Genomic DNA, 26,813 nt, shown 5'->3' with positions numbered 1-26,813 from the left:
AATTCCCTCTGAGTAGGAAGCCATTTCACATTATTCTTTGGGGTAGAAGCTCTTGTTACTAAAGTGTCCTCTGAAAATGAACTCCGGTCTTCCCTGTTCCCATGGTGGGGTTCTTTCTTCTTTGTTGGTTCATTTTTTTTTTAAATAAGAGATATTAATGTAAGCATCTCTAATGAGGTGGTGCCTCAACCTTCCCTTCAGCTCTCCACTCTCACCAGGAACCCCAAACCAAGAACACCACCCTCCAGCAAGTGCCCACAACCGGCAATCTCCCTGCCCCAATACTTCTGCACTCATTGCATGCTGATCACCCAGGGCAACATCCCTGCAACACATCTAGGCCTGTCATTCCTAATCAGCGGAAGTTCACTCCATCTACCTGGAATCAAACCCCAACTTGACCAACTGTTGGAGAGGTGAAAGTCCCTGAGGTTCCTGCTGAGGCTCTAGCCACACCTAGCTGGCCCTAGGGCTCCCTACTTTATGTTTCTGTGAAGCTAGCCTGGAGGTTTTTGCACTTCACAAGAGTTAATCCCCGCCTTGGGTCTTTCTTCAGATCTTGTTGGGTTGTACTTGGAGGACCCCCTGTTCTGCCCCAAATCTTGATTTTTCACCAGTTTGTCTTCACCCTGAGATACAAATTTGTTCTATTTGTGGGATAAATCTGGAAAGCTTGAAATTTATTATCTGCCATCTTCCTAGAATCATCCCCATGTGTTATATGTATAATGTGTATATATGTATATACACATACACATCCACATAAGAAAATATTTAGAGTTGCTATAGAATCAGGTATCCCCAATATTCTTTCAAGATCTAGATAGTCCACATGACTCCCAATACCATTAAATGGCATGGTCCATGTTTGCTTTTCCATATCCATATTTCCACATCCATTTATACTTTGCTGCTGCTTTTCTATTTCTATAGCTTCTATCTGCTTATTGATGGTTTTGCTACTGGGAAATGGCCTACTGAACTTTTAAAATGAGATCTTTTGAGTGAATAGATCTGATAATATTTAAACACACTTCCAATTATTATTATTATTATTTAGTCATCCTAACCACCCTTGTCTCTGATCTAAGGTCACTGTCAAGGCCTCTAAACTCACCATTTTCTACCCGAAGTGCCTGATTCTTCACTCCAAGTGATAGAATTTTATTCCCTTCTTTCTTATTAGAAGTCAGAGCTCTCTGTGCAGTTATCCTATATAGCCGATTCACTTTGTGGCTGGATATAAATACATATGCTTCCTTCCATTTGCTTTTTCAACTCCTGTCCTTATAACCACTCCTACCCCACCCAATCATGGGCTAAGCCATGAAAACTACCTGATCCTCAGATGTCTTTCAAAGACATTAGTAATACTAACTGGGAGTGACCAGCTTAGGACTCTGAAAAGGAAGGAGCAAAACTAATAGTACTGCCAGCATTTCCTGAAACAAAGATCTACGTTCTCATAATTATTGTATTGTGATTTTATTACAGATCATTTCTTGCGGTTGTTATTCATTCTTTTCAGTTTTGTCAGCCTCTTTGTGACCTCATTTGGAGTTTTCTTGACAAAGATACTGGAATGTTGCCATTTCCTTCTGCATTTCTTTTGATAGATGAGGAACTAAGGTTAAGTGACTTGCCCAGGATCATAGAGTTAGTAAGTGTAGTAAGCTGCATTTAAACTCAGAAATGTTCTGGTTCCAAGCCTACTGCTCTGTCCACTGTGCTACTTAAGTGCCCCATATTGTTTCTTATTTTTTCCCTGGGGAATATATTCCTTATTTTTTCTCTACATTTATGATTTTAAATTAAATGTCAATAAGAAAATTAGTTTCAATACTAACACCTCATAGAATGCATATATTAAGACACAAAGGATTAATGACATTTTTCCTTGGTAAGAGTAACCTGTTCAAGTATTAGAGAAACCTGAAGTAGATGCTCCTCTCAACTTCATCATGTTCTTGCTTATTGTTCTATAGGGATTTCTGGCCTCATTTTTCAATTGAGAAATGAGATTTCTCTGCTGAGATAGAGCCTTATTCCCCTGGCATGTGTAATCCCTCTGTTTCTTTGCCCTTCCTGACATTTGCTGGTGTGTCGGTGGCACCTTCCCTGGAGCGGAGTAGGTAGGGCAGGGAAGGCTCTTTCTGGCAGCATTACTGTAATTATTGCAAGGATCAGCTGCTTGAGAAAAGGAGTGCCAGCACCCCCCAAGGACAGAACACCTCACCTCTCTGGTGCATTTGGCCTAATGCCTGAGAGGCCAGTTCGGCTGGCTGCTTGAGCTCTCAGTTTCAGTTTGTACTTTTGGTAGCTGTTCCTATTTGTGACTCAGACTGGGATGGATTTGTAAGTACCACTTAAATCCAAAGGAGCATATTAAGAATGAATATACATCTACTGAAGATGGAAAGAGCACTGAGTTTAGGGAGGAGCTAGACCATGTTACTCTGCCGTGGGGTCAGGAAAATTGTTTGGCCCATTTTTAAATTTTTGTTTTATTTTTACAAATCAGAGAAGTCAAATATTGATTCTGTGTTTGATCTTTCTGCTGTTCAGAAATATGATCTCTCCTTTCCTTTTCCAGACATTGAAAAGACATTAAAGGAAAGAGAGACAGACAGAGAGAAACAGAGAAACAGACACAGAGAGAAACTTAGGCAAAGTGAATCCCTGTAGTCCTTGGCCTAAGAGCTTCAGAGAAATTTTATAAAATTTCTAATAGCAGTCATAATCAATTCAATTCCAGTATAGGATGGAGAGAAGCATATATTATTTATTCAAAAAATGAAATTTTGATTGACTTTGAGCTCAGTGAGTCAACAGCATAACATGATCTTAGATTTTATTAAGAGAATTATAACATCATAATAATTTCATTAGGTTCTCCCCTAGTCCTATCACATCAGATTGTTGTGTTCAGTTCCAGATTCCATCTTTCAGACAAAAAAAAATCAGGAAGTTGGAAGAGTATCTAAAGTATAGATACCAAGATGGAATAGGACTTGAGCCTAACTGGAGACTACTCCACACAAAAATCAGCTGAAAGAATGGTGGTGATAATGCATGAGGGGAGATGCCTTCTCATTGAGGGCTGGGCTAGGGCGTGACAGTCATCAAAATATTTGAAAGAATTGCAATGATAGGTTAGTCTTAATTTGCTTGGCTCTAAAGGGTACAATTTGGATTGGTGGATAGAAGTTGCAGGGAAGTAGATATTAGTTCTGGGTTAGGGATATCTTAATCAAAGCGGTTTATAGAATGGAACGAGCTGCCCCTGATAGGTAGTAGATTTCCCTTCATTTGAGGTCTTCAGGCAAAAGACCTGTTGTGACCATTTATTAAGCATGTTTTAGGAGGAATTTTGAGTCAGGTACAGGTCAGTTAGCTTATGAAGTACCTACCTGTTAACCCTTCTTAGGATGATCAACCTTCTCAAGTCTTTTAATCTCTAGTCATTATCAACATGAATCGTTGCAAGCTTAATTCAAATGAATATTTGAAATATTTTAATTGAATGAATATTTCAAATGAATATTTATTGAATTAGTGCATTATTTCACATTGTTTAGTATTTACTATTTCCCCTCATGCAATTTAGTTCCACTCAGATTGGACTACTGACTTTTGATCTTGATATCAATTCTCCCAACTCCATTCATTTATGAAGTCTATTTCCTTTGTGTACCTTCATTCCTTCAGTTCCTGCCTATATCCTCTTTCCACAAGGTCCAGCTTAGATAGATGATATCTCTTCAATGAAGCTTTTCTCCATCTCCCAAGTGGAAACAGATTTCTCTTTCCTTGAATTTTCTTACAGCACTTCATGCTAACCTTGTCTCTGCCTCTTTCCATTCTACCTCTTATCAACTCACTTGTATATGTGTCTCCTCTTTGGACTGTAAGGTTCTTATCTCCCAGCAATGTGTCATTATTAGTTCTTACTAATATAACACTTAGTGCTTGTTAGGATTTAAACAAGTCCCTTGAGAAACTCTCAGTTTCTCATATAAAATGTTGAGGTTGGACTGAATGACCTCTGATTTTCCTTCTGACTCCCAATCAATAATCCACTGTTGTAGTTGTGTTTAGTAGGAATTTAATAAACAACAATGGCCTTGAGGTAGATTAACATAGAGCAGGGACTATGTCATGATTTTCCAGATGTGCCATCACCAATTTCCCCTTGGGCTACCACCTAAACAATGAGCTTTGCTTCTGTTTGCTACTGCTTCTTGTTCCGAAATTATGGAATTTCTGACTTGAATAAACATTTAGTGATAATGATTGGAAGAGTCTACTGTGTAGGTGGATGAGTCTTCTGGCTATTTCCTAAGATCTGCAAAGAGTGACTGTCCTAGTCACCATAAGAGAAGCTTGAAGCTCAGGTGTGCCAGAAAACACTGTTAGCACAATGTACTATTGAGTCCAGGATTTACAAACAAAGCTTCTTGTCTGCTTTGGTTGTATAAGTCCATAAGAAGAAACTTTTTCTCCCTTTTGTACTCTGATCCAGGAGGTTGCTCCTGGTGTGCTGTAACTTTGTAATGAAGCACTCCTGCTCTGATTTCCTGAAGCAAAGTGCTTAATTAGCACTTAATGGAGGAATCCATTGTGGATTCAGGAGCCAGGTCTGTAAGCTTAGTGAAGCTAAAGACTGGGTGTTTAATTACTTTGCATTCTCCATCAGGTTTCTAGCACAAAGCTGTGAACACAGACACTAAATATTTGTTGAGTTAATTCTTATAGTTTCTAGGGAAGGGGTTAATAGCTTCTTCTTAATGTACCAAATCTGACAATTCTATTAGGAGATAGGGTTTGAAATTTTTATGTAACTATTTTTTGTACAACAAATTCCATTTTATCATTGAAGTGTATCATAAATTTAGAAAAGCTCTATCATCATTTTTGGCCTTGATTTGGCAGTGTCATCTAAGGCTCTTATTTTTCCTGCCTTGACTTCTTTCGAATAGCTAATGATGCATAAATACATACTTATCTTTAAGAGGGGACTCTCCTCTGGGGAATCTTTTTGTAAATCAAATGATCCTTTAGCCAGCACATAATATTGATCGTTTATTCTAATTAACATGTTTTGCAAATCTAGATTTGTGAATGTTGGGTATTCTAAAGTAGACCTCCATCTGCATAGTTCCTAAAACTGAGGCAGGTAGCTAGTGAGTCCTCAGAGATTTATTAATGGCAAATAATGGGGGAGGGGGGGAGGAAGGGGAAGGCAGCGCTGAAGTTTTTAAGCTAGAGTTCTTGGTTTACAACTGGTCCACTGAATCACCTTTAATTTCTGAAAGGGACAAACTGATAGCCCAGGTTACTGAGGGTTACTATTAGTAGATGGAACTGATAAGGGCTGCTGAGTACCTGAGCCAGGTTTTTTCATCAACATGTTTGAATTTCAGAGTGGGAACTGCACAAAAATGAAGATGATAGGACTTTTTCATCCATGAAGGCAGGAGAGACAGTTTTGTCATTTAAGGGATATCACCTGCTAAGTTTAGAGCTTATTCTTTTCAGGTCTGCTGTTTTTAGTTGCTAGGAGAGAAGGGAGAGAGTTAAATAGAACAAAAAACTCCAATCCTTCCTATGGAAGAGGGATTAGATTGAACTCTATCTACTTGGTCCAAGAAGGCAGACAAAGATGAATGGAATGAGGTTATAAAGAGAAAGATTTTTCCTTTGTGTTATGAAAAAATTCCTTTTGAGGAGAACTATCCAAAACTGCAAATAGCTGATTTAGGGATTAGAGAGATCCCTGTTACTTCTTGTTGATCCTTCATTTTCAAAGAGAACCAGTAACATCATGGGGTGATATCTTGATTTGTGTAAAATGGATTTAAGTGAAGTTGCACAATGTCATTAGTCTTAAGCTCTATTCTAGAGTAATTGAAGTCCAGTGGCAAGACAAAAATCAAGGTACATTGGATGAACATGACATCTTCCACTAAAAATTTTAAAGCAAAGAATAAGATGATCATTTGATGAGAACCTCATGATGGGTTTTCATTCTCCTTCTCTATATCTGAATGAAATGAAAACCCAGAAAGTTTAGAGGAGCTAGGAGGCTAAAGTGTCAGATGCTTTTAAGAGGTTGAGCAGAATGAGGATTGAGGAATATATAGCAGATTTGGCAATTAAAGGACCATCAGTAACTTTTGAGAGAGTAGCTTCAGTTGGATGAAAAGGTCAGAAGCCATATTATTGAAGGATGCAAAGGATTACATTCTTTCTCTTCTTTCTTCTCCACTCTCCAAACTCATTGGATAAAATGGTGACCTATTTTGAATTAGGGTAATCCAACACCTAACACATTCAATAGGGCATAGTCTAATCACGAGCTTGAAAAGGACTGGTCTGAAGTGAGAATAAAAACTAAATGAATAAGAAGTCAGTGATTTAAATTTCCAAAGTGAACTCAAGCTGAAGGTTGGAAAGTCAGTTGCTTTGGGACAGAACATTCTTGCTCCCTAAAAAAGTGACAATATCTTTAAATGAGAAGAAATATAGTTTTTTTTAATTAAAGCTTTTTATTTTCAAAACATATGTATGGACAATTTTTCAACATTAACCTTTGCAAAACCTTGTGTTCCAGTTTTCCTTCTCCTTTCCCTTGCCCCTTCTCCTAGATGGCAAGTAATCCAATATATGTTAATAAACATAGTAGAAATATATGCTAAATCCAAGATATGCATACATATTTATACAATTATCTTATTGCACAAGAAAAATCAGATCAAACAGGAAAAAAATGAGAAAAAATAAAATGCAAGCAAACAACAGTAAAAAAAAGTGAAAATGCTATGTTGTGATCCAGATTTAGTTCCCACAGTCTTCTCTCTGGGTGTAGATGGTTCTCTTCATCACAAGATTATTGAAACTCATCTGAATCATCTTATTGTTGAGAGCCACCATCAGAATTGATCATCTTATAATCTTGTTGTTTCTGCATACAGTAATCTGGTTCTGCGCATTTCACTTAGCATTAGTTCATGTAAGTCTCTGCAGGTCTCTCTGAAATCATCTGGTGATTGTTTCTTACAGTCAATAAAATTCCATAACATTCATATACCGTAAACTTATTCAACCATTCTCCAATTGATGGACATCCACTCAGTTTCCAGTTTCTTGCCACTAAAAAAAGGGCTGCCACAAACGAAGAAATATAGTTTCAAGAGAAACTTGAAGCTATTATATCAAGTTGATGATATTTTAGATAAAATATGCAGTAGGCAGTGGAATAAAGGATTTAACTTTCCAGAGCAGACACATGTTTGGTAGGTGTTTATCCTGCCTTCCTAACTTCTGATGACAGCAGACTCCATTTAGAATGTGTATCTTTGTGCATGGAACAAAATGACCTTGAGTTAGGGTATTTGATTGGCACCAGTAAATATCCTTCATGAGCTTCTGTTGCTGAAGACATTTGTTGAAAACTTTACTTATGCTGTAGTCATGTCGCACTCATATGATATAAAAAATGTGTAATTCAGTAAAAAAAAAAGTGCTTGGAGGCAAAGGTGGAAGGGAGGGAATAGGGCTGGTTATATAAAATTGGGAATAATTTATGCAAAGATGATAATTGAATTTGTGGGAGCAGATGAGGTCAATGAGTAAAAAACAGGTAGAGCAAGAAGAGAAGCGAAGTCTTGAGACAGCCGCAATAATCCAGCAAAGACCTAGATATAGAGAAAAAAGCAGAGTCATAGAGTCATTTTTATTTAATCTAAAAGTATGTTCTACTTAGAATGAGCAATTTCTTGATTCCACAAGTAATTCCTTCTTTTGTTCATACAATGAGGCTTTCTCAACAATATGGCAAGACCGAAATAGTTGTATCAAAAGAATCACTACAGAGAAATACCTGTTTTTACAATAAACTTCCACAGGTCACTGTAACTGATGGGGACAGATGGGATGAGAGAGATGGGAGAAAGAAAATAGAGGAAAGAAAGGTATCTCAAAATTCTATAATGCTGAATATGTCTTATGTTGTGGTTATATTAGTGCCAGATTCTGCCCTCAGATATTTCTTGCTAATATGAGAAGGTTCATAAGAATAACAAAGTTGGTTTTGGTGGTTTGGGGATGGTTTTGACTCTGGAAGACTGAATTTTAAAGAGTTACACTGTTATATAGTGTGGGTCATTTGCATGATGCAAAAATTATTATTTAGGAATATTCTAGGAATCCCATTCTACACGAATAAATTTGTTCCCCTTGTACTCTTCCTCATATCTTCTAGGACTCTCTACTTCCTCATCTGTATCATGATCTTACAAATATATGAAGAAACCTTAAGTTGGATAGCATGTTTCCTAGAGTCTGGAATCATCTCAAGTCATTCCATTTTGGAAAAATTAACTCTATTATTGTAGGATCTATATTACCCCACTTTCTTGCTAAAGCATTATACAAATCTTTGAATAACTAACTAGTCAGTGAATATAGCTCCCAACCCTGTCAATAAACAGCAGTGGTTTTATAAATCTGTAGTTGAAATGGATATGTTACCATCTAGTTCAAACACTTAATTTTATAGATAAGAAAATTGAGTCCTAGAGGCATCACAGTACTCAAAAAGATCTAGTAGACCTAAATTGAAAACCAAGGGCTCTAATTCCAAATTCACTGATTTGTTCTCAGTATACCTCTGACTAAATCTCTTATATTTTATAAATACTAGTTTGAAAGCACTTTTAATTGATCTTCTCCAATATCCTGTGAAGAAAACAAGGCAAGCATCCATATCTTAAAAAAAAACAAACAAAACAAAACAAAAAAAAAAAAAACCCAGAATGGAAAGAGAGACAGAGAGACAGAGAGGGAGCAGGGGCTCTGTGTTTTACTTAAGACAATCTAGTCAGTTAGTAACATTTATAACCTAGGTGTCCTAACATTCCAGTCTTTCAGTCACACTATGTTGTTCAGTATTGAAATATATAATGAAGTATGTAGTCTTGTGATTCTAGTAATGTCATCTTCAGAGTGTCACACTTTTTGTTTGTTCTAGCTAGCAGTTCCAACTTTTCTTGCTGTGAGAGCCTCTCTTATTGAAACAGCATAATGTAATGAGGAAAGTGCTGAATTTTGAACCCAAGAAAGATCTGAGGTCAAACCTCACCTTCAGTACTTAGAGCTTTATAATCCCAAAACATAATTTAACTTTCTTAAATCTTAGTTTCCTTATCCACAAAATAGGAATCATACCTATAGTATTTCTCTCATAATTTAGTCAATAAGTATTTATAAGGTTGTTGCAAGAATCACGAGATGATGTTATATTGAGTGATGTATATAAATCTACAAACATAGATATCTATATAGATCTATGTTCATATATGTGCTATCAACATTCATTATTCTATTTTAAACAAACTAACCAAATTGTCAACCTTCCAGGTGGCAGACTATTATGGTGGACCAACTAATATATAATAGTAATAATAGCAACAATTAGTCCCATCAACTGAATCTTTTTCTCAAAGATTGTCTTTTCATACAGTTTTCACTCATGTTTTTTCAGGACCTCAGGGAGTGATTTTATTCCATATTTTCTAAAATTAGTCATTTCAAGACTGTGAGCCAGTTCTGTTGTAGCAATGGAGGATGGGAGTAGGGAAATCTGGCTACTTATCAGTCTCCCTTTTCTACATAGTCTATTAGGGTGCAGTGACATTTAACAATATATTTAAAATTTGTAGATCAGTTAGAAGAGTTATATATGTGCAAGACCTTATGGGAACGGGACTCTCTATATGGATTTTTATTCTTTTTACTTTAACATATGTGGGAATGTCTCCTCATATTAATTAAATGTCTGAGGTCAAATTTGAACTCAGGTCCTCCTGACTTCAGAGTTGATGCTCTATCCACTGCCACCTAACTGCCCCAAAGTAAAATGTTTTTTGTTTTTTTAAAATTATAGCTTTTTATTTACAAGTTATATGCATGGGTAATTTTACAGCATTGACAATTGCTGAACCTTTTGTACCAATTTTCCCCCTCCTTCCCCTCTCCCCCTCCCCCAGATGGCAGGTTGACCAATATATGTTAAATATGTTAAAGTATAAATTAAATACAATATAAGTATATATATCCAAACAGTTATTTTGCTGTACAAAAAGAATCGGACTTCGAAATAGTGTACAATTAACCTGTGAAGGAAATCAAAAATGAAGGCGGACAAAAATAGAGGGATCAGGAATTCTGTGTAGTGGTTCACACTCAGTTCCCAGAGTTCTTTCGCTGGATGTAGCTGCTTCTATTCATTACTGCTCTATTGGAATTAATTTGGTTCATCTCATTGTTAAGGAGGGCCACGTCCATCAGAATTGATCATCATATAGTATTGTTGTTGAAGTATATAATGATCTCTTGGCTCTGCTTGTTTCACTCAGCATCAGTTCATGTAAGTCTCTCCAGTCCTTTCTGAAATCATCCTGTTGGTCATTTCTTACCAAACAATAATATTCCATAACATTCATATACCACAATTTATTCAGTCATTCTCCAATTGATGGACATCCACTCAGTTTCCAGTTTCTGGCCACTACCAAGAGGGCTGCCACAAACATTCTTGCACATACAGGTCCTTTCCCTTCTTTAAAATCTCTTTGGGATATAAGCCCTGTAGTAGCACTGCTGGATCAAAGGGTATGCACAGTTTGATAACTTTGGGGGCATAATTCCAGACTGCTCTCCAGAATGGTTGGATTCGTTCACAATTCCACCAACAATGTATCAGTGTCGGGGGGGGTGGGTTATTTTAAAAAGTTAAAGTTAAAACAGTAAACCTTAAGAAGCTTCTGTGAGTTTATCAGAATAAGAAATTTCTTCCACAAAACAGAACCCTCTGATAATATATAAATCCTTGGGAGTTCCTTGAAGAAAACAGAGATTAAATGGCTTGCCTGCTGTAATGCTGGAGAAACTGAGGCAAGATAGAGATTAGAGAGTTTTTAATATTTTATTTGAAAGGGAGAGATTTACTGGGACCAAATGGATCCATGGTTTGGTCCCAAGGCTGAATGAGACTATTGTCTCCAAGAATCCAGCATCTAGAGTGAGTTCCCATGACATATTTATACCCAGTGGCTAAACAAAGACAGGAGGTGTGTAGTCCAAACTCTGGTGAGTGGGAATCTCCATGCAGGAACCATCAATTCGGTTCTGATATGTTGGGGGGATATGACCATAAATTCTAACAAGCTGGGAGTTAAGAAAGTGTCTGACAGGAGACAGAATGTCTGGATTCCCCTTTTTTGAGTTTACACATCAACAATTTATAACTTCTGAGTTATACCAGTCTTAATGCACTGGAGGGGGGGTGGGTTTGCAATTAAGGGGATTGAGGCAGAACAATTTAGGGAAACTGAGGCAGGACCAATTAGAGAAACTGAGGCAGGACAATTTAGAGAAACTGAGAAAAAAAGAACTGTGGCATAACACTGGGACCACACAGTGTCCGAGGAAAAATTTGAATGCAGTTCTTCCCAAGTTCAAGGCTATTGTATTCTATTCTAACACACTGCCTCCTTGTTAAAATGGGAGTGATATCTTAACAAAATAACAGACCATTCTTAATATCTCTTAGACCACTAATCCAGACTCCAGAAAAATAACAGCTATTTAAGATTATTTTTTGACCTCTAAAAACCAACTAGAGAAAATAAAAGGAGGATAGAGGAAGGAATAAAACAGATTCAGAACATTTCTTAATGTCAATTGATGAGAATGCGAAACAGCTGTAAAAGCCATCGTAAAGTCTGTCTTTCCATCTCCTTGGTAAAATTCTGATGGTGCTGACTTCCTGAGTAATTACTTCAGAAGAGGAAAAAGTTGAACTATGGAAATAACACGACAAGGAGAAAATTAGACACAAATCTTAATGGGGAGATTTTAATAAATTCCACTGTCTTGTTGGCAGCAACCAACACATGACAGCCAGTTGAACGCCAAGCATTTTATCGGTATGTAACCCATTTGTGATCCTTTGCGTGGCGCCTGATAGTTGAGCCAAGTCAGGAGAAAGTTATCAGTAGCACGTAAAGTTCCCAGGCTGTGTCCACAATGAGAAAGCCCAGTGGGAGCCCACAAATTTAGGCAGCACCACAGACCAATTCTTACAAGTTGTAGAACAAGAATTGGTGAGGATCCAGAATGAAATTGGTATCTTGATTAGTTTTCCAAATGTAAAAACACAGCAGTGATTGGATAGTCTTTCTTGAGTCAGTTGATTGAGCCTAGTATTTTCCCAGAACCTTCAAATGGGCAATTTTAATGGGCATTGTCAAGGCGATTTCTACTTTGCAGTTAGAAAAGTTTGTCAATCCTTGACCACTTAGTGGCCAATGTGTCTTCTGTAGAGCTAATGTAAGGTACTTTTTCCTTCATGAGCACTGCTTACATCTGTAGTCTTCATATATATTTGATAGTAGTTAAGAGAAGCATGAAATTGTGGGGTGGGGGACTAAACAGCAGAGCATTACTCACAGAGGAAAAATAGTCCCTTTTTCCTGAGACTTTCCAGATGAGATAATTGTTTTTAGACAGCCACGTGACTAATGTACAAAGGCTCAAAGTTAATGCATTATCTCACATTCTGATGTTAACACTTTGTCAAGAAAACTAAGTCTCCAAAATCAGGTTGAATAATGCCAGACTGATAGTAGTAAAAGGCAGCTATTCCAAAATAAGTTTTTAATAAAAAAAAATCAATGCCCATCTGGTTGAGAAAGTAGCCTATTGAAAAGAGAAAATGAAACCGAAATTTTGGGAAAATAAAACAATTTCTCATTGTCTTACGTGTGTTCGAATTGGAATTGGCTACTGTTGACTAAAATCTGGACTTCAATTTATGGAGAAGTTGGGGAACATATATTTCTTCATCTTTTAGAAACCAATTACCTATAAATTACAGTATTTGAGATGTCATGACAATAAAAGATGTTTGTTTTTGCTTTCAAATAGCTAGAGAATTTTGCAGGGCTGTGGAATAAAACATTTAAGGCAAATATTTTGGGCTAGAGATGCTTACCCACAATAGGGCTGAGCAGTGAACTAGAATGGTACAGGAAAATCATCATTCTTCCTGAGTTGGCTGTGGCTGTAGCTGTGGCACACCCTCTGTGATGGCACCACTCCCTCACTTCCAAGTCAGCCCACAAAATAGTGGGAAAAGAGCCAGTTCTAAAACTCCTCTTGGAAATATTGGTTTCAGCTCTCCAGTATGTCAACCATCTAGTAAGGAAAGGCTGTGCATTTGAAGATTTGGAAATATTAATGAGCTGGTGATTACACTTATGGATCCCCACTATACTATCGAAGACTTCAAAGGTACTATATATAGATTACATATATATATATATATATATATAATATATATACACACATACATACATACTATATGTGTATGTGAGGTTTCAGATGGGCTTTTTATTACTTCTCTTTAAAGATAAGACAAGAGAATTTCTATTAATTTATAAGGTTAAGCTGACAATCTGTGACTATGTAATATAATATATGTTATGATGTTTATGCAGATTTTTTACAGAAAATAAGCTTTATATATATATATATATATATATATATATATATACATACAGACATATATGTGTAGCATAACTGGCAAGCATGTATATTATTTGTAGACATAATACCTTTACTCATTGAGTAGAAAATATCTTGTATTCTTTTCTTTATTGCAAAAGCCTCAAAGGGTCTGTTCATTTTTTGATGTGGGTTCCTTGTCTTGAAGGATCTGTTTGGAGTGGACTTTTATTACCTATATTTCTGCTAGTTTCTTCTCTTTCATAACCAATTGTCATTCTAGTTCCATTTCTGATTATACATTTATCAAAATTAGCCTTTTCTTATCTCTCTCTACTCCTTTTTTTTAAAAAACAGGAAATAATTTGGGATCAAATATTTTCTCTGAACTGTTTTTAAAATAGCTGTTGTGTTTTAGTGAAAAAAAATGCTTTGTAATTTGGCTAGCTACAAGAGAAACGTGGCTTGTTCTAATGAGGATCCCAAGGATGGCTGCTAGCATTGTCTCCATCAGACAGGACTTCCAAATAGATCTAACACAAATACGTTGGATGGTCCATGGAATCCCGCAGCAATTGGGAGGCTGACTCCATCGATCCTGGAGTCCTTGAAATAAGAGAGTATAACTTATCTCAGTGTCTAGAGACTAGAATAACATGTAACTCAAAGCAGAAAGAACATACACTCCCTGCCCTTTACTTTCGATTTTCTGTTGTTTTTCCTTTGCCTGCATTAATTTGGGAAGTTACAGGTTTCCTGAATGTTCATCATTGATGGTCATTCTTTTCTTCTTCTTCTGCCTTCTTGCCTATTATTTTGAAGCATGAAGAGTCTGAGTAACATGCACCAACATGTATGTATGTGTTAAGAATGACTAAAGAGTTATGAGCTGACATCCTTGGTTTGTACTCAAAGTATAATGTATAATTCATTGGTGGCTGTTTGTGTTAGAAATCCCCACCACCCCCACATGTGGCATAAGCAAACATTATTTTGCATAGGAAATGAAGATGTAAAAGCTTGATAATGCAGTTTGATTTTCTTTATTGACTCAAATAGTAGTACATTTACTGGGAAAAGGGGAAGCTGACAAACACTAGAATTACAAAATTTAAAACTGACAATGGACCAGTGAAGGGAATAAGCCAAGAGCTGTCTCTCAGATTTATTCCTCCCTCTCAACTCCTTCCAAAACCCCGTAATCACCTGAATGCTGGATTTGGTCTGCTGCCAAGGATGGTCCATTTGGAGAAGAAACTCTGTTGGTTTTTCTTTGGCATTGTAGGCTTTGATTTAAAATTATGAATTTTAATAATCATATTAATATTTATTAATAAGGATTAGTCAATTTTGTCCTTAATTCTTATGCCTCCATGTAAAACAATATCCTTTTATAGTATATATTATGTATGTGTATATATGTACATGCATATAAGTGTATATAGTATGTGGTATGGACAGAAATATACTTAGATATTTAAAATTTCTGTGTTCCTTACTATCCTAAGTACACTGGATTTTTCATTTCAAGGGAGATTTATTTTTTGTAAATAATAATAATTGCATTTTCACAACTCTTTAAAGTTGACTTTCCTCCTAACAAACCTGTGAAATAGGTAATGCTAGTATTAGTACTCCTGTTTTACAGATAGAGAAATTGAAGTTTAAATAAATGAAGCAACTTGCTCATACATCTAGTTAAGTGGCAAAAATGTCCTGAAATATAGATCTGAAACACCTTGAAAAGAACTGTGATGAAAATATAAAGAAGGTTATAAGTCCCAATGTTTTTAAGAATCAAACTGAAAATGAGTGGATTTTATTTTTTTGTTCCTTCTTCCACACCCTTCCCCATGACATATTTTTTAAAGTATTTGGAATCATTGCTTACTGCCAGCTGGAGTCTCCAGAAACCCTATCTGCAGAAGTCTAAACAGTTTACTAGAATCACAGTCATAATTTTAAAGAAGCTGGCAAACCTGTTTTAGACAGGGGAAAAAAAATTCAACACACCTTATGCATAGAAAATAATGGGTTTCACTGCTATAAATTAACTTTAAAGAATACTCCTGAAAATTATTTTAAAATTTGTTTTTATTAATTTTTTAAAATTAAGGGCTACGTGTAGTGAACAGTCAACCAGCTGTAGATGTATTTGCTGTATTGAGATCAAGGCCCTAACTACTTCTTAAAAACAAATTTCTACCTCATCTTCCCACTTTGCTAAAGGAAGTGGCTATGAGATCTTAATTCTGTTCTTAGTCCTTTTCTCTCTAAAGGAATGGAAGGACAAAAGAACCAAGAATTAAGCATACAGGGACAGCTAGGTGGTGCAGTGGGGAGAGCACCTGCTGTGAAGTCAGGAGGACCTGAGCTCAAAGCTGGCCTCAGACACTTAACACTTCCCAGCTGTGTGACCCTGGGCAAGTCACTTAACCCCAATTGCCTCAGCCAAAAAAAAAAAAAAAATTAAGCATACAATTCTTACCTTAATTTCCCCACTGATAAAAATAAGAATTATTATGATTGCATTATTGATTTCATCAGAAGAAAACTTTTAATTTCTATGAGTTGTATAAAAGTAAGTTATTATCATACTTCCCTTCAAATATATCAAACTGGATTATCAATTGTTACCTATATCGATATTCATATCAGTATTTGGGGGTAGGGGGACTAAGCTTGTGACATCACTGGTATAATGAAAGCAAGAACACTTACCAACACAGATTTGCATCTATTCCACAAATGATGGTCTTAAAAAATGACTTAGGCATTGAGAGTTTCAGTGATTTGCCTAGGGTCCCCTAAACAGGGTGTGACAGAGGAAAGACTTGAAACCAAGATTTCCTGATTCTAAGGTTTCCATCTATGTATTTTTCCATGTTTGCTTCTCCTGAACTTGAGGGCTTCATGGATAGAGTGCTGAAACTACACTCAGGAAGACTGGAGTTCAGTTATGTGTGATCCTGATCTAATCACTCAACCTCTGCTCCCTTCAGTTTCCTCCACTGTGAAATAGGGATATTAAGCACAAGTTAGATAACATTTTTAAAGTACCTAACCCAGTGCCCCATACACAGTAGGAGCCATTTAAATGCTTATTGCCTTTCCCTTTTCTCTCATTAAACAAAATCAATTAAACAAAACACATGGAATAGCCTTAGGCTTTTGCTCTCTCACCCTCTTAGCCTTCAGTGTAATGCCCTACCCACCACATTTTGCAATCCTACCTGCTCAATTCCCCTTTATCTTTGAAGACCAAATTCAGTCAGTCTTCCATGAAGCCCTCTCTTGTTCTAGTCAATAATAACCTGATTTTCCTTAGCCAGTTTGTACTTCTCTCATTCCACTTTCATGCTTCTACTTTGTGTTATAAGCATTTGTGTGCATGTCTTACTCCCCTTCCCACGAGAGTCAGACTGCCCTGCATTATTTATCTTTATATCATCCCTAGTGACTTCCATATAATAATAGGTGCTCTCTAAACAGCTGTTGAACTAAATTACAGATAAAGAACGACAATTTAGGAATGTGCATCTCTACCCTCTTCTGTAATGTTCTTCTCTAAAATATATTGTTCTCTGGGAGCAGGTTTCTTGGGGGGCTTCTGGAGGCAGCCTTCCCTTCAGTTCTATGATCACCCCAAATGCAGCTAGAGTTAAAGTCCAAATCCTTTATTGTCTCCTTCAAAGTCTTATCTCCTTCACTTGGGGCTCTGCTAGTTTTTCTTAGAGGCCTTCTGTAGCTTAAGCTGCCTTCTCTGGCTTGTGAATCTCCTCGACTGAATCCTGGCTGAGGCTCAGAGCTTCTAGTGGCCCTGACAGCTCCTCCTTATATATGCTCTCTTAAAGGTGTGAATCTTGTGAAATTATAGTAAGTACTAAGTACATGTAAATTAGAGAATCATTATCTCATCAATTCCACTGACTTAGTACTTTGTAAGAATCCTAACACTCTTCTATAAGCCAAATTGGACATCTTGCCTGTGAGATGTGTGTATAGAGTTTTAATTTAACTTAGTAATTATTTATTGAAGGGCAGCTAAGATACAAATTCAAAATGTTGAGAATTAGCAGGAATTCTCATTGGATTCCATTCATGTTTCTAACACTATAAATACAATATTTATGCATATATAAGTAGGTATATGTATGGCATATTCAGTAGATATATGTATGTATGTTTCTGACTATATAAATATATAATTTAAGTAGGTATACACATAACTAGGTACACACAAATATATATATATATATACATATTATAAACATATACACATCTTATATACATGCACACACTATGACTGTGAGCTTCCTGAGAACAAAGACCATTTTTTAAAAATCTTTCTTTGTACCCCCAGCACTTAGCACAGTGTCTGCATATCATAGGTGCTTAATAAATACATGTCAACTTGACAATACACATAAATCAGATCCTTGGGAAAGAAACCAGAGAGAAACAGACAATAACATTCTTGGTGCCATATGAAATAATGAAAATACTTGGGTAGAGTTTCCATTTTGAAGTTTCAGGAGCAGTAGCTACTGCAAATAAATTCTGCTTAGTGTGTGGCTGGCAAGTCAGTCAAGAATGGAGTAAATCAGATCTCTGGAGTATGTCACAAGAGCAAAAGTGAAAAGCCAAACCGAATAAGATGAAAGAAGCACAATGGATGTCAGTCATGTTAGAAAAACTGGAGACTGAAACTTCATTAAGAATTTTTAAATCTGACCTTGATTTTGTGAGGCACACCACCTATACTGTCCATTTCTGATGACAATGTAGAAACTTTGAAATCTTTATAGGTTTGGAAGCTCCTAATACCTGGTGTTATTCTTTTAAATGCTCTCTGTGTTAACCACATTATTTAGGCATAAAATGTGGAATGTCATAAAGGACTCAAAATACAATATATAGAGGATACACAAATTTCCAGTGTAGGATTAGCATTTTAATTGAATATATTTATTGTCAATGATGTATTTAGGCCTTGAATTTTTTTTAAAGCAATGAAATGAACCATTTCACCCACTTTCAACCATGTGAATGGTTGATGTTACCATCAATCTATATATCCAATTTTTTTTAATACACATAAGCAGCTGGTTTCAGTTTTGAACTCACCCTCACCCTCAACTTAATTGTCCTCTTATGTTTGGAATTTTGTGTTTGGGGAAAATGTATACAATGAAATGTTTTCTTGTGTTCTACACTCTGGATTGGGCAATGAAGCAGATCAAACATTTTATGAAATGAAATTTGCTAAGCACTTATTAACATATGGCCTTGTAATTTGTTGTTCATAGTAAATTATATGGATATGCACTTTCTATCCTCTAGAATTTATAATCTAAGAAGGATCACTTGGAAGATACATAAACTTGAATAACTAGACAGATGTTGAAAAGAACAATAAGCTAATATAATGGGTAAAAACAAGGGACAAGTTCCTGTTTGGGTATCGTATTTGAAGCCTTACATGTTTAAAAATGATGAGGTGCTCTTTTTTAAAATTAAGGATTCAGCAGGAATAATCAAGACCTCAGAATGATGTAGGAAGAAACAAGACTTGACTAGTTAGAATTTAAGATATGGTCTAAGAGTGGTGTCGATCTCAAATAGAAATGAGGGCCACTAAATTGTACAAAAGGATCTTTACAGGCCATATATTGACTTAGAAAATCACATATTAACATGACTTATGTTTTATTGTATTTTTGATTTATTATGTTAAATATTTATCAATTACATTTTAATCTGGTTTAACTGCACTTGAAAGTATTGTGGGCCTCATATAGCCTGCATGCTGCATGTTGTGACAACTTTGGTCTAGTAGAACTTGTGAATAAACTAATTAAAAGCTAAAAGACACCATGGACCAAAATGTCAAATTCTGGATTATGGATCATCATTGTAGAGTGGGAAAAACACTGGATCTAGAATTAGGAAACCTGGTTGTTGTCCTGATTCTGAGGCTAACTCACTGGGACTTTGGAGGCAGTCATGTCTTCCCTATAAAGCACAATTTTGTAACTGAGGTACACTTGGATTTTAATATGGACCTATGATTTCAGCAAGCTGAGTATTCCATCTGATGACGCCAAGTACAATCCATCTATACCTGCCCATCCTGTGAGTTTCTTGTCCATCAGGTGAATCACCTGATGTTTTGATTTTCCTTATGTTATCTTGATGTTCAGAAGATACCAATGGAACACCAGGGTTGGGAAGCCAGTCTTTTTTGTTTTCACTTACAGTTTCTTTGATAATATTCTTTACATTTCTTTCTTAATCTATTGTTTCTTTTGTGATAAAGTCTGCTGACAGCCAGCATTATCTTATTGGGAGAGTCTCAAAGATAACGGTGTTCTGTGTCTTATGAAAGTTCATCTGGGGTATCTTCCTGTGAAATGAGGGGAGTTTAAATCGATGGTCTCCAAAGTTCCTTTTTCAACTCTGAGATTCCCTTTGTAGTCTCATTGAATTCATCCCCCTGCTATTTGTAGATATCATTGCCTCTAGATGTCCAGAGCTATGAATTTTTTTTTCCTTACTGAAACTGTTGCTATGAAATAGATTGGAAGCTACTCTTTTGTCTAAATCACTCAAAAATTTAAGTCATTATTCAAACTGTTGTCAGATTTCCTTAGAATAACCTTTTCTGTACCCTGCTTAAAAAAAAAAAAACAAAAAAAAACACATGCCTATGGTTTATATTCTGAGCTATAAGATGTTATTGGAATATCTATCTTTCAGAGTTCAGTTTATTTCCCACTTCCTTCATGATGCCTTTGCGGTCCATTCTAGTCCATACTACTTGCTCTTCCTTATTTTGAACTGTAGTATTTACTTGGAGCAGTTCTGTTTGGTTTAAACTCTAAGGAACACAATGCCCCACCCACTTGAAATCTCATCAACATACAGATTAATTCAGTTTTGGGTAGACAAAACCTTGCCAACTCCTTCAGCTCTGCTGAAAGGGATGTGGACTCTCCAGCTCACTGTCCAAATGACATCTGCAGCTATACTTGGTTATGACTCCATAGAACATTGTATAGTGTTCCATTTCTCCCACTTTTTATCCTTTTGTGTGTTATTTTCCTCTGTAGATTATAACCTCCTTGAAGGCAGAAACTTTCTTTTTCTTATGTGTATCCCTAAAACAGTTCCCAACACATATTAGGCATTTAATAAATGTATATCAAACTGAGTTTACCAATTTAGCAATTAATTGTATGCTATCTTTTATTCCCTTTGTTTCATATATCTAATTAGATAGTCTACTTCTTTGGAAGCAGTGTAATGAAGAAGAAAGAAACCTGGACTTGGAGTCAGACAGTTTGAGTTTAAAAGCTACCTTGCTAGAATAGTAATCCCAAATAACACCACTTGCTAGTGACAACCAGGTGGATATAGTAGATAGAATGCTGGGCCTAGGATCAGGAAGACCAAAATTAAAAATTTGATCTCTGGCACTTTACCTACGTGACCCTGAGCAGGTTATTTAACTACTCCCTATCTCAGTTTCCTCAGTTGTAAAATGGAGCTGATGATAGTATCTCTCTGGGTTGTTCTGAGGATAAAATGAGATGATATCTGAAAAGTATTTAACATAGTTCCTCGCTCTTGTCAATAGTAGATGCTTTGTCGAATAGCAAATGTGTTTTGCCTGACTTAATACTATGTATAATTGTTTGCCTTCTCAATGATTGGGTAGGGAAAGAATTTGGAGCTCAAAATTTGTTTTTAGTGAATGTTAAATAAAATATTAAACAATAACGTAGAATTATATGATACTAAAATTTTCAAAATAGTAAATGTTTGTAAATAGTTAATGCTCCCTTTCCCCTTCCTCTTTCCCTAATATCTCTTTGACTTTAAACAATTCACTTAATATCTCTGGGGTTCAGTGTCATTATCTATATTATAACATGATCTGGTTTGACTATGTCAATCCCACTTGAATTGAGTTCCTTGTAGTGTGACTACAAAGTCCCCTCAGAAGTTAGACCAAATGGGTTAGAGAGTGTCTTTTCTAACATTATAGTTCATAGGCCATAATCAAAGTGTTTTCCTATACCTGTTGCTTATCAATGTTATGAATTAGTTAGCCAAGCCCAGTTAAGCTTTTTAGACATTAGTATTTATTTATTTTTTTATTGGAGCTTTTTATTTACAAAACATATGCATGAGTAATTTGTCAACATTGACCCTTGCAAAACTTTCTGTTCTAAATTTTTTCCTCCTTCCCCCACCACCTCCCCTAGATGGCAGGTAGTCCAATACATGTTAAATATATTAAAATATATGTTAAATCCAATATATGTATACATATTTATACAGTTATCTTGCTGCATAAGAAAAATTGGATCTAAAAAAAAACTGAGAAGGAAAACAAAATGTAAGCAAACATCAACAGAAAGCATGAAAATGCTATGTTGTGGTTCACACTCAGTTCCTACAGTCCTCTCTCTGGGTATATATAACTTTCTTCATCACTGAACAATTGGAACTGGTTTGAATCATTTCATTGTTGAAGAGAGCAACGTCCATCAGAATTGATTGTCGTATAATCTTGTTGTTACCGTGCATAATGATCTCCTGGTTCTGCTCATTTCACTCAGCATCAGTTCCTGTAAGTCTCTCCAGGCCTCTTTGTATTCATCCTGCTGGTCATTTCTTACAGAACAATAATATTCTTTAACATTCATATAGCACAATTTACCCAACCATTCTCCAATTGATGGGCATCCATTCAATTTTCAGTTTCTGGCCACTACAAAGAGGGCTGCCACAAACATTTTGGCACATACAGGTCTCTTTCCCTTCTTTAGTATCTCTTTGGGATATAAGCACAGTAATAACACTGCTGGATCAACGGATATGGCACAATTTGATAACTTGTTCAGCATAGTTCCAAATCCCTCTCCAGAATGGTTGGATTCATTCATAGCTCCACCAACAGTGCATCAGTGTCCCAGCTTTCCCACATCCCCTCCAATATACGTCATTATCTTTTCCTGTCATCTTAGCCAATCTGACAGGTGTGTAGTGGTATTTCAGAGTTAAACATTAGTATTTTTAAGAGTAGCATTGTTGGTGCCAAATATCCTCTCCCCCCCAAAAAAAGTCTGTGTAACACTGTCCCACCAGTGCATCCAGGGTCCATGGGAAAGTGAGTCCAAGCCTTATGAATACCTGTGACAATGAGGTGACTTATTCAAAGATGGAGGTCTTTACTAGACTCCTTAAAATGTTCCTCTTAGCTTGGTGTAGCTTTTCTGCTTGGATCTTGATTCAATGCCTTAAGTCCACATAAAAAATTGAATTATGTAACTGATTTATACAGGTCTGTTGTTTCTTTTTTCCACTACGTTGTTATTGTTCAGTTGTCTGGCTCTTCATGATCCCATTGGGGTTTTTTGGGCAGAGATACTGGAGTGGTTTGCTATTTCCTTCTCCAGCTTACTTTACAGATGAGGAAACAGAGGCAATAAGGTTAAGTGACTTGCCCAGGGCCACACAATCTAAAAGTGTCTGAGGCCAGATTTTAATTTAGGAAGATTTGCTTTTCTGACTTCAAGCCTGGAGTTCCATGCACTGAACTCTCTAGCTGCCCACTTTCAATTGTACCAGGGAGCAAAATAAAATTTCTAGATTGTCTCCTTCTTTTTCTAGATTTCTTACATTTTATTCCTCTCCACACATTCTATTATCCAGGTAACACTCAACAATTTCTCCTACTTCAATGCCTTGGAATCAACTATACTTCCTGCCTAGAATGCTCTGCCCCCTCACCTATACTTCCTTCCAGACACCTTCTGCACCTAGATATTCACATATCATTTCCCCTATTAGATCGGTGTGTTTTTTGAAAGGACAGACTGTGGTGTTATTGCTGTTGTTTTGTCTAAACCCCAGATCTTAGGATAGGGCCTGACATTTAATAATCATTTAAGAGAAACTTATTGACTGATGACATTAGGTGGAGTTGTCAAACATGGACCACAACATGCCTCAGCATGGCCTGAACCATTTAAAAATGTGATTGAAAAATATTTCACAAAATTAATAAAAATACAATAAAATATAGATTATATTTAAAACTTTTAAATTTAGAATTAAATCAATATACAGCTCACAGGGATCATTATATATATTTTAGTGGTTCCCATTTCTATTTGAGTTTGACACCTCTAACCTAAGGAACTTAAAAGTTTCTGTCATTGTAGTAAATATTCTCCAAATACTTTCTGATTGCTGATTAATTAGTAACACATAAACATTCTGTAACAATATACAGGCTTCTCAGAAGAGTATAATCTCATCAAACCTAGGAAACTTGAACAATGATGAATGTGGTTCTCTGCCCTTGCAAAGGTTGCAGGGGGGTATAGTGATTAAAAGTAAATATTTTCACACATGCGTAAATACTTCCTGCTATGACACTTAACACTCATTAATAACTTTGTTAGTATGAATGAACTGGCATTTTCTTTTTGAGACTGAAAGAAATTCTCATGTCTAGTTCACCTTCTGGTTAATGGTTAGTCAACAACATTTATTGGTTGCCATACATTTGCAGAGCATTGTATTGCACATTATGGGAGGATATAAAGGAAGTAGAAGGAATGCAAAGTACAGGATACAAAGGAAGAAGAAGAAGGGCAATCTTTGCCTTCTAGAATCTTATAATTTAATAGGGTACACAATACACATGAAACAACTGACAGATACTTTAGACATCATCAAATCTAAATCCCTCATTTTATATTGAGGAAACTGAGGCTTGGAAAAGGGAAATAACTTGATCAAGATCACAAAGGATTTATTTGATGAGTAGGAGATTCAGATTCAGATCTTCTGATTCCAAATCCCTTTTTCTTTCTATTCTATTCTATCATGTATCTTCGAGCAGATCAACAATTACAGAAATAATGAAAGAAAAGTAGATGTATTGGTAATGAGGATGGTGTTATGTAGAGAATCAGAAATTACTCCTGAAATGCTTCTTGGAGGTGTTTAAAAATGGTTTGGGAGGCTTTTTATTTAAATGAGAAAGCATCTGTTAAGTACTTATGATATATTAGGTACTGTGTTAACCTTGGGAGATACAAAGATATACAAGCAAGAAAGTCTTTGACCTTGAGGAACTTACACTTACTTTTCTAAAATTTATTGATATATTTTGTTTTTATATTACAAAAATTTATAGATTGATCTCATTCCATGAGAAGTTTCTTGTATAACAAAATAAAACAATATAGTAAACTTATTAATAGTGATGTCATCTGAAAATGAGTGAATGGAGGGAAGAAAGGGAAGGGGAAGAGAGAAGGCATTTATTGAGCACCTGCTATGTACCAGGCATTTTGCTAAGTGTTTTGCAAAAATTTGATCATTGATAGAGAGCAGACTTGGAAATATGCAAGACTTAGGTTTGAATCTTCTTTGATATAAGCTAGTCATGTGACCCTGGAGAAGACCTGTAATTTCTCAATATCCAAGTAATTTTCCAAGATTGTAAATTGAGAGAAGATATCCATCCCCAGACTTGGTAGAGGGAGTTTGGTAGAGGGAGTTTTCACATCTGTGGAGTTCCCTAAACCAATAAAGAAATCACAAATCTAGTCCTTTTTCCTCTCCTTGTCACTATACTACTCTAACAGTTACAACTAAAGAAAGAAAGGGGACTTTTCTGTTTTTATTTGTAGAAAATTTTTGTTCTTTTCCTCAGATTTGAGTTTTTATCATACTCTTATTACTTCCTTTCTATTTTTTTAAATATGGCCCAAACCCAGAATATTTTGTAGGAAAGAAATATTCCATTAGATATATATTCACTCCAAATGTATTGATGTTATTCATTTGAACATACTGTCCTCAGTTTCTCTCTTAGATTTCAGGGGTCTGTATATTTATAAACTTTTTGTTGATTAGACTTAGGGTTATATAGGATTGTGGAATGAAAGCGGAAAGATTGGAATGTTTTGTTTGGATCATAAGATCATAGATTTAAAGATGTAAAAAAACTCAAAAGGTCATTTAGTTAAGCCCTATTCATTTGACAAAAATGAAGATGTTACAGGCCAGAAAGGTTAAGTTACACATCCAATATCATACAGAGCAAAATTCAAACCCAGGAGATGTGCAGTTGTTTTACAAAAGCAGAAAATCATATATATAACAGCCATATTTGGAAGCAAGCTGGAGGATTTAATTAAGGGGAGTAGGAAAGGCTGGATTTCTCTCTAATAGTTTTTGTTGGCATTGCCAGGAAACCTAAAATTCCAAGTTCATTCATTCCTTTGAGTTAAAGCATTGGAAGCTGCTTTACTAACTCCTGGGTTTTCTCCACAGTTGGTCTGATACTATCATTATTATCAATTAATAAGCACTTATAAATTATTTTATCAAATTAACCTACCAGGACCTCCATGTACTCCATGTAGGATGCAATAGTAGTAAATTTTGGTTCAAGGGAGACTGAAGGCAGATTGAAAACATTGACTGCTTAGGGAATAGGGTGCTATATTGGACATGGGAAGAACAATTCTGAAAAAAAGGAAGAAATGCAGAAGGTTAACGGAAGGATCACAGAAGACAGTCTTGATCAATTAAATTGTTGCTCTTATGGTCAGATTGAGTATAAAATAGTGTTTGTTGGAATTATTTTTTTAAATTATTATAGCTTTTTATTTACAAGATATATGCATGAGTAATTTTTCAGCATTGACAAATGCAAAACCTTTTATTCCAACTTTTCCCCTCCTTCCCCCTACCCTCTCCCTGAGATGGCAGGTTGACCAATACATGTTAAATATGTTAAAGTATAAGTTAAATACAATATATGTATATATGTCCATACAGTTATTTTGCTGTACAAAAAGAATCTGACTTTGAAATAGTGTACAATTAACCTGTGAAGGAAATCAAAAATGCAAGTGGACACAAATAGAAGAATTGGGAATTCGATGTAATGGTTCATAGTCATCTCCCAGAGTTCTTTCCTTGGGTGTAGCTGGTTCAGTTCATTATTGCTCCATTGGAACTGATTTGGTTCATCTCATTGTTGAAGAGGGCCATGTCCATCAGAATTGATCATCATATAGTATTGTTGTTGAAGTATATAATGATCTCCTGGTCCTGCTCATTTCACTCAGCATCAGTTCATGTAAGTCTCTCAAGGCCTTTCTGAAATCATCCTACTGGTCATTTCTTACAGAACAATAATATTCCAT

General features: G+C 35.9%; 1 protein-coding gene across 25 annotated transcripts in view; it reads left to right on the top strand.

Moving 5' to 3' along the window:
- ABLIM1 (actin binding LIM protein 1) overlaps positions 1–26,813 on the top strand; it is a 396,709-nt gene that overhangs the window by 102,768 nt on the left and 267,128 nt on the right. For 3 of the 25 annotated variants that reach the window (XM_031955905.1, XM_031955904.1, XM_031955910.1), the window contains exon 1: positions 13,174–13,356. The exons of 1 other annotated variant lie outside the window; for it this stretch is intronic. In XM_031955905.1, coding sequence (XP_031811765.1) covers positions 13,323–13,356 — 34 coding nt within the window. In that variant the 5' untranslated portion in view covers positions 13,174–13,322. Of the gene's footprint in view, positions 1–13,133; positions 13,357–26,813 lie in introns of those variants that run through there. 21 more of the 25 variants (XM_031955888.1, XM_031955887.1, XM_023495765.2 and 18 more) reach the window with 16 other exon arrangements.

This window comes from Sarcophilus harrisii, chromosome 2 (assembly GCF_902635505.1).
Source record: "Sarcophilus harrisii chromosome 2, mSarHar1.11, whole genome shotgun sequence".
In the NCBI taxonomy this organism is placed as follows: Eukaryota; Metazoa; Chordata; class Mammalia; order Dasyuromorphia; family Dasyuridae; genus Sarcophilus; species Sarcophilus harrisii.
This window is presented reverse-complemented; position numbering and strand designations above follow the sequence as displayed.